The following is an 8,780-nucleotide window of genomic DNA, read 5'->3' as shown; positions in this document are numbered from 1 at the left end:
GCCTGCACAAATCAAAAAGGCACTTCAGGACAGGACAAGACAAAGGACGAGAAATTTTGGGTTCAAGCCTAGTCCAATATTATGCCGGGCTGGGTCATCAAACCAGGCCGGGTCCGGCCCAATAAACTAACATGGGCCGGGTAAAAGCCGGATCAACTGGGCTGATTTTACCCACTAATTATTCATTCTCCACACAGAAGCTAGTTTATATAAGCCTCACACCGCATTCTAGGGTTTCCATATAAATAGTAATACTCGCCGCGGCGTTCATCCTCCTTTTCTCTTCTTCATCCCTCTGAACTGTTCGTCCTCTCCGCCGCCCAGAGCTTCTCTGCTCCGAAGCGAACGAGGAGATCAACAATGGCGGATACGAAGGCGGTCACGATCCGTACTCGCAAGTTCATGACCAATCGCCTCCTCTCCCGGAAGCAATTCGTAAGCTTGCAAAACTCTAATCCTCTTTCCCTAGTTCTATCTCGGTTCCTAAAACCCTAGTTCTCTGATCTGACTGTAACGTGTTCTCTAGGTCATCGATGTTCTCCACCCTGGAAGGGCGANCGTACCAGGAAGTTCATGACCAATCGCCTCCTCTCCAGGAAGCAATTCGTGAGGCCACAATGCCCTAATCCCCTTTCCCTAGTTCTATCTCGGTTCCTAAAACCCTAGTTCTCTGATCTGACTGTAACGTGTTCTCTAGGTCATCGATGTTCTCCACCCTGGAAGGGCGAACGTCTCCAAGGTAATGGATTTCCGATTCGATTGCTAAAACCCTAGTTTCTTCTCTTCCCTTTTTTTCATGCTGAGAGCTTTGTTTTTCTGGTTTGTTGTTGTGGGATTTGATGGAATCGGTGTAGGCGGAGTTGAAGGAGAAGCTGGGGAAGCTCTACGAGGTGAAGGATCCGAACTCCATCTTCGTGTTCAAGTTCCGGACGCACTTTGGAGGGGGGAAATCGACCGGATTCGGCCTCATCTATGATTCTGTCGACGCCGCGAAGAAGTATGAGCCCAAGTATCGGCTCATTAGGGTATAAAAACATCCCAAATCTTCTTTGCATCTTACTTAAATTTTATTAGTTTGCACTCATTTTTGGATCTAGATATGTTCATTGTTATTTACTTGTATGCCTACCCAGTACTTGTGCAGTATTCTTTTTTGTTTTTTTTTTTTTTGTAATATTACTGTATGTGTTATTCTCATCTAACCATCGTATTGATCTATATGCGTAGTGTTATCGCGCATAATATTTTTATCATGCAGTAGATGCTCAGATTCAGTTCATTACTAATTTGTTGATTTTTGGTTTTGCCTTTTCCTCTACTGACTGCTCGCAGCAGTGTCATTTTAAGTTGCGTCTTCAACACAGAAAAATAAGGGAATTTGCCTTTTCCGACGTCCATATTTCTTAATGAAAACTTGAACTTTGTTGGTAGTTCACAAATGCTCTTCATGCATGACTCACGACTACCGTCTTACTCTAACTAGTGCATAACGGTGATATGAGCAGAATTTTTGGAATGTGATATTTGAGAAAGGTGACCCTCCAACTTTGAAGTAACTATCAAGTTCATCTTTGTTTCTAGCTAGAGAAGCCAATTCCCAGTAGGTTATTGTTTGTTCAGGTTGTTTGATTTTGGTGCCCGGGTTTTGTTGTCCAGAAAAGTGACCAACAATGATATCATAGGCTCCATCAAGAGAAGCAAGGTTGTCATATATTAGGAGAAACATTGCACCGGACGAATGCTTGTAATGAAGATGAGGGTTGTACATATTTTCAGCTTATATGACCGAGGCATTGTGGTCTGGTTATGAGCCGATTCATTACAATTGCTCTGACTCTTGTTTTCTTTGGTTGGCAGTAAAGTTGAATTTAGCAAAGACGTTGGTTCCTGTAGCTTAAATATTTGTTGCGACATGGTTATGAAACATGCCTATGTAATTCACTTAATATGTGGACTTCTTCACGAGATAATGTTTGTCCACATTATGGGACTAATATGCTGGGACCCTGATGTGTTGTTCACTTGTTTGTTCTTTTTTTATTTTTTCAGAATGGACTTGCAACCAAGGTTGAAAAGTCAAGGAAGCAAATGAAGGAAAGGAAGAATAGGGCAAAGAAGATCCGTGGAGTAAAGAAGGTGAGTTGCCACTCCTTTCTGACTTTAAATTTGTGAGGCTTAATTTACCAACAATAATAACTGAACTCTGGGAAAAATATGCAAGACTAACTGAACTCGGGAAAAATATGCCAGACCGTCCTGACGCTTAATTGCAATTCGCCACCTTTTAGCCCCTTTTATTATAACAATCTTCAATTGCATGGGAGCCAAATGGCCCAAATAATGCTTTCTTCGAATGCTGGATGATTTTAGGATTATTCTCTGTTACTTGATTATCATGTAATGGAAGATTGTTAAAAGAAAATTAGGAGAATTCGAGTCCAATTAAAAATTTTATATAATTTACTTGTTAACTTTCCGAAGGTTGCGTGGTAATCTGTTCAGGGGTGGTTTTTTTTCCTCTTGAAACTTTTTTCTCTTTCATGTGAAATTGCTGACAACGAATTTCTTCATCTTGTGTTCCAGACAAAGGCTGGAGATGCTGCCAAGCAAGGAAAGAAGAAATGAGCGAAGTTGTTACTCTCATTGCCCCTTACTGTTTGCTATCTATTTAGAGTTTTGAGACGTTGCTTCGAAAAATTAGTGATTAGTTCTTATATGGTTTTAAAGAGTCCAAGATGATTTTGTACTCCGGGATTTGCATTTGATAATCATTTTGTTCTGAGTTTATTTTGATCCTTTTGTTAAGGACAAATTTTCGTCAAGTTATCTGGTTGTGTGGTCTATTTTCTACCTAGACGGCATTCTATGTTTGCTGATTGGATTCTGTTTGAGTGTCAATTCAGTGATATCGGATCCTTTTCCTAATGAACAGTAGGCTCAAATTCTCTCTACTAGATGCAAAAATAAATTGCAAATTCAGTGCCAGTGCTTGCTTGTGTTTTAACTTGCAGCATGCAGATGTAAATATTACCGGTGCATATGCAGATTTAAACTGTATGCTCTCACAAAATCTTGTTTTCGTTCGATCATCATAAACTACTCCTTAAAGATGAACAAACTTAATATGGAATTATTTAACTCACGAGAACATTTAATGGAAGTCTAACTACAATGCTATTAATAGTACCAAGCACTTTCATCACTTCGATTATACTTTTATCAACCATCCACTCAAACCTAAGGAGCCATCACTTCGATTATACTTTTATCAACCATCCACTCAAACCTAAGGAGCCATTATCGTTCTCACCACGTATCTCTTCATCCAAGGATCAAAAATTTAATAGCACCAGTGACCTAAGTGCTATTAATATTATTCAAGCCTAGTTCTACGTAATAGACCTGAGACAACCTTAATATGCAGACACTACCAAATGCGTAACCAATGCGAGTATATGTAATACATCTAAGACAGCCTTAATATGGAGACACTACTGAAAACAACCTTAATATGGGGACACTACTGAAAGCGTAATCAATGCAGAACATATGGACTTTCACTTTCGTTGGAACGATAAAATTATCCAAACACAGCTAGGAACGAACAGACACAGATAACATCGCTCTCGGCCGTGACTGTTCCCACATCAAATGGTCACAAAATTACATCCCACATTAATTAGATGCAAGTACATCACAATTTATGGAATAACAATCTACAACTCGATCACTCGTTTCTTGCAAAACTGGCATAAATTACATAAAGAGTCGGGAATCTAGTTAATCTGTCTTCGTCCATTTTAAGGCTGGTTCCAAGTGCTGCTAATTCCTACGGTGATGAGTACCCAAATTTGCGGGAGATTGTCTTGTTGAAGCAATATATGGAGTCACTATGCTACTTGCCAATAGTTGATAATACTATTTCACTATCAATTTTATAGTCTTTAAATCAAATACTATTCCACATATCTTTGCTGAATCCTAGGCATTCAAAGGTTAAAAAATAAATAGTAAATACTATTCCTTCGCTATTGATAACATTCTAGCTTTGATATATGCAACTTCTCTATGTCGCGACACTGAGTTGCATGGAATATATATGTTTCCATCCACTGCCCTCTTTTCGCCACACCGGCACGACTAGTGTGTATTGCGTACCCACCCCTCCGCAGCTGAAAATGCAAATGGGGTTTAGTAAGAGAAAATACCCAGAAACCTACTAGAAAATAGAAGTGTCTGACAATTTTCAGGAAGTCTTGACTATATTATGAATAATTTAAGTTACTTTTTCAGTCTATCTAACTGCAGGAAACTTACTCTGAGACAAAAGAAAAGCAGCGTCCCTTCGACAGCAGTTTGCAACATAAGAGGACGGACAGCACACAATCTAAGCGGCATGAACATCAGGCTCCAAATTAACCAATCTCTCTCTTTCTCTACTAAGAAAACCAAAAACTTGCTTCAGATTTCCCCTAGATGGGCGTGCATTTACTGCAAACTTACAGATAAATACAAGCTGCCTCCTCATCTCCCATTTTGTTATATTTTTGCCCACAAAGGACTTGCCGCCATCAAAGGATCCTGAAAGTAAATTAATAAGACTAATATAAGTTATTACATTATCTTTTCTGTTTTCTATCCATGCTCGTGCAAATTGATAATCATCAAGGAAAAGTAAATCATGATATCTTTTGACTATGAATTCCAGCATATGGTTCTGCATTGCACTATGCAGGCATTCATGAGAAAAGCTGCAATACCTCTTTCATCAAACAAAAAAGCCAAAATAGCAAGACTCACACATATGCTGATATCTTCTCCTGCAATCAGAGAAAGAAAAACAGATTATTATTATCAAAATAAAAAATGATTCAGTTTTTCTTTTTTCCATTGTTGGTATGTAAAGCATTAAAGCTCACCGGTATGACAACATACTAATATCTTCTTCCCTCTGATTAGATTTGACTTTGAGAAGTCAATTGCCAAAGGCAGGTTGTTAATTACCGAGAATCTATCCAACTTTGAGCTCTGCAAAAAAAAAAAAAAAAGGGATAAATAATAAGATGTACAGTCCAAAGGGTCCTCTAGGTAAATATACTATATACATTTCTTTCCACTCACCAATATAGGTAGATGCAGGTAAGAAACCGATGATGGAATACACAACGCTGTTGAGTTGGCGTCGCAATTCAATACACAGTCAACAACACCCAATGCATCTGGAACTGCAGGGGGAAAAAGACTTTTTTAATAAGTTGATAACCCGAAAATGAACCAAGTCTTTTATTCACGAATAAAGATAATGCGAACAAGAGAATCACCAAATATTACATGCCTCAGCCTAATGCCTGAATAAAATATCTCTTGATTGTAGATTTTAGTTTCTAGATAGTTCTAGACCGATAGGTCAAAACGAACAAAATGGAATATCATTGGGTTGTTTCAACAATTTGCAAAAGATTTACCAGCAAGTGTATAGCAATCTGTATATGAATACATACTCATATGCAAACATGATATCCATATAAAACAATGAAGGTATAATTGGAGTCTCCACACAGGCTTTTAGTTTTGACAAGAAATGATGCAAAAGTAAATCTAGGTTGCTGGGATAATCTACAATGACAGTATGCCTAGCAAAATGCTCTTCTGTGTGCAGAGAAGATTTTGGATTATTGTACCCTTGAGCTTCATTAGCCAAAAATTGACGCTACTCGAATGGCTTCTGAAGTTACACTACAAGCTTTCCCTTGCTAATTTCACTTTTAGCCAATATAAGGGTTCTGTAAAAATATATCAGATACCCCTTTTTGACAACAACTTTCCCTTTAGCTAACTTCGAAGCATTAAAAGAAATTTAGAATTCCATAACAGTAAATGGGTGTGCCCTAGCAGACAATAAGCATGCCCAAGCCATCTTTCCTATATATCTAAAGACCTAAAGAAATAAGAAACCTGATTTTCAGAAGGATAAAAAAGAAGCAAAATGCAAAAATCAGTTACCATGTAAAGTAGAAGCCACCGCAAGATTAGTAGAACCAAGCCAGAAAATAGATTGCTTCTCAATAGGAGGAGAGACTTTCAAAGGATTGACACAAAGATCAGTGTTCATGATCTTAGACTCCATAACAGGTTCCCCATCAAAACAAGGATTATCACTGCTCATCAACAACTCTGAAGGCTTTACTGTAACCTGTGGAAAATATTCAATCCTCTGTGAACGATAAACCCTTTCTTTTTCAACAATGTCAGCGACTAGGCGGTTGCAAAGTTCGGGCCCTGCATCAATTAGATCAAATGCGTGCTCCCAAAACAATTTAGGAGATAAACCACGCGCCCAGCTCTCTTCGTCGTCCCCTGCTCCAGAAATATAATGCCAGCTGTACTCTGATGATGTTCTCTGCTCAGTTATTCCATCAGGTGCAGATGCTGAGACTAGGATTATTGGAGTAAAATCCCAAGAATTATAATCAGGGACTTCATTTAACCAGATAAGAGTCCTTTGAGAAATCCATAATGGCTGTAGAGGTTTTCTTAAAATTGATGCAAGAGAACCAATATCAGCTCCACAAGCTTTAAATTGTTTTGTCCAATCTTCAAGGCGTCCCTCTATGGCGGCTTTCTCAGTATCAGGAACCCATAAAGGAAGATGTAACGAGCTATCCCAATTTGCAGAGGTGGGCATCATTTCTGCACCTTCATTAGATGAAATGTTTAACTGCAGAGAGAAGATTGCCAGCAAAACAAAATAAAGAACATGTGTATAAGAAGAATCAATTTGTGACTTTTTTTTTTGAGAAACAGAATTAGGAGAGACACTCAGCGATTAAGTTTAGTAAATTGCATATCGTATTCCAAGCTAATCTATCTTGCTCACTATAAAAGTATCACACCCTATGAAATGTACTAAGCAAACTCTAGAATGTTTTGTTTGGAATTTATGAATCCACTTCAGCCGTAACCAATGCTTACCAGCTCACCATCCCTTTCGCTATCTCTAACCATCGTCTGCAAAAGATCCTTGATCGCCCGATTCAAGACGCATGCCCAAATCGGAATCGTCTTTGACATGCTATCAGGAAACCGCTTCCCTTTTCTTGTCGAATCTACTATTATACACCCTCCTCTCTGCCCTAGCAAAGAACGCAGAAACAATTAAACAAATTCTAATCACCCAAAATTCTCCAACAAACACCTCAAGGATAAATACACGTCAGTTACTGACGGTACGGTATCGCTTAGGTTGATAAACTTCAATTTCTTGCAATTTAGTAGTTAAACTTCAAGTTTTATTTCAATCTGAACGCTCTATCAAACTCCATTTAGCATTTGTAAAATAGCAAAGATGTGGAACCTGATTCACCTGCTGCATCATCTCCATGTCATCCAAGTGGCGACATGCTAATGACATTGCAGCTAAATCAGATGTCCTGCCGCATAAAGACTTTGTGATATAATAGTAACATCATTTTCAGAAAATGATGCGGTAGTTGAATTAAGATGATGGTGTGGTAACTGAATCAACCTGCACAACACAACATCCCTCTATTACGAGAATTAAACAGAATCTGATGTAACGAGTAATGCTCGGTGGCCTCAGTGAAACATTTTGACTACATCAGTGACCAAGGTGCAATTTTTACCCATAACACCGCTAATCCAACAGATGTTTCAATCCTGCATCAATTCCAAAAACCCTAATTTTTCACGAGAGTGGGGATTACCGGCGAGGTGGGCGACGTGGAGGTTGAGGCGCGAGGTGCTAAAGGAGCAGTTGTTGGTGTGGCCATCGGTAGACTTGAAGTAGCAGGTGGAGTGGAAGCGCGGGGAGTACCAGAGCCCGCATCGGAGGTTGGCGACGAGGGGGAGCTGGGGCCACAGCCCCGCGATCTCGGCGACGAAGACGGAGTCCTCGTAGATGGAGCGGAGCGCGTTGTAGAGCGAGTTCTCCCGCCTCTTTATGCTCCGCGACGCCCTGTAGATGCTCATGCGAGCCTCCTCCTCCTCCGCCGCCGCCGCCGCCTCCACCTCGCGCCGAGAACGATGTGGCAGAGGCGCCATGGCGATCGACGAGGGGAGGTACGGGGAAGAGGTCGGAGGAGGAGGAAGGAATTAGGGTTCGGAGGTGGCGGAGGCGGAGACGAGGATTAAAAAATACACAGTGCGGAAATACGCACCGAAAGTATATGCGGAATTGTCGTACACTCGTACACTTCTCTACGGTATATGGACAAGATCCCCACGTGTCAAGCAAGTAACAATCCACGTGTGCATTTAGGGAAGTTTTCATCTGGACTCAGTTCACCACGTTACAAAAGAACCAGGTAAGTTCTTTTCCTAGTAGCCCCGGCTCGAGTATCTAAATGGGCCGTCCACTATTAGACTTGTGACCCGGGTCTAGCCAACATACTACTCTCCAAGTTGGGCCGGTTTTATTTTTAGGCCGCACTTTAGCGCAATTCCAACTTGGCTTTTTCTTTTTCATTTATTTTTTTTTTGGGTTCTTGGTGGGGACATCTGATTCTAGCTTGGTCTTTTTATAATAAATATCTATATGTTTGGGGGATATATTAATTGCCTCAAAATAATAATACTGGTTCCATGAACTGTTTACAAACTCTAATTCGTATGAAATATAAAATTTGTACAACGATTGTTTCACAGTTTATAAATTTTGTTTGATAACAAAACCAATAAACTGAAATAGCAAAGTTTGCCATATACCACGACAATTTATTTTATCCGCATGTTGTTTTCCTTTTTTCTTTTTTTCTTTTTTT

At 39.7% G+C, this 8,780-nt stretch overlaps 2 protein-coding genes across 7 annotated transcripts; one reads left to right on the top strand and one right to left on the bottom strand.

The window, feature by feature from the left end:
- LOC109710977 (40S ribosomal protein S24-1-like) lies at positions 258 to 2,925 on the top strand. 2 transcript variants are annotated; one of them, XM_020233815.1, is made up of 6 exons: positions 266 to 387; positions 559 to 606; positions 698 to 739; positions 855 to 1,025; positions 2,050 to 2,136; positions 2,584 to 2,925. In XM_020233815.1, the coding sequence occupies exons 1-6, from the start codon at positions 361 to 363 to the stop codon at positions 2,623 to 2,625; spliced, it is 417 nt and encodes a 138-aa protein (XP_020089404.1). In that variant the 5' UTR covers positions 266 to 360; the 3' UTR covers positions 2,626 to 2,925. The 2 variants fall into 2 exon arrangements, with proteins under 2 accessions (XP_020089405.1, XP_020089404.1); XM_020233816.1 differs by lacking the exon at positions 559 to 606 and having other exon boundaries at positions 258 to 435.
- LOC109710882 (uncharacterized protein C3F10.06c) lies at positions 3,616 to 8,164 on the bottom strand. 5 transcript variants are annotated; one of them, XM_020233675.1, is made up of 9 exons: positions 7,725 to 7,842; positions 7,364 to 7,525; positions 6,973 to 7,128; positions 6,004 to 6,718; positions 5,122 to 5,225; positions 4,920 to 5,028; positions 4,761 to 4,820; positions 4,318 to 4,581; positions 3,616 to 4,172 (listed from the first exon to the last, which is right to left on the bottom strand). In XM_020233675.1, the coding sequence occupies exons 2-8, from the start codon at positions 7,409 to 7,411 to the stop codon at positions 4,388 to 4,390; spliced, it is 1,386 nt and encodes a 461-aa protein (XP_020089264.1). In that variant the 5' UTR covers positions 7,412 to 7,525; positions 7,725 to 7,842; the 3' UTR covers positions 3,616 to 4,172; positions 4,318 to 4,387. The 5 variants fall into 5 exon arrangements, with proteins under 5 accessions (XP_020089264.1, XP_020089265.1, XP_020089261.1 ...); XM_020233676.1 differs by having other exon boundaries at positions 7,364 to 7,430; positions 7,725 to 7,817; XM_020233672.1 differs by lacking the exon at positions 7,364 to 7,525 and having other exon boundaries at positions 6,973 to 7,133; positions 7,725 to 8,162.

Source organism: Ananas comosus, linkage group 5, assembly GCF_001540865.1.
Source record: "Ananas comosus cultivar F153 linkage group 5, ASM154086v1, whole genome shotgun sequence".
Taxonomy (NCBI): domain Eukaryota; kingdom Viridiplantae; phylum Streptophyta; class Magnoliopsida; order Poales; family Bromeliaceae; genus Ananas; species Ananas comosus.
Note: the sequence above shows the minus strand (reverse complement) of the source record. Positions and strands in the feature narration are given on the sequence as shown.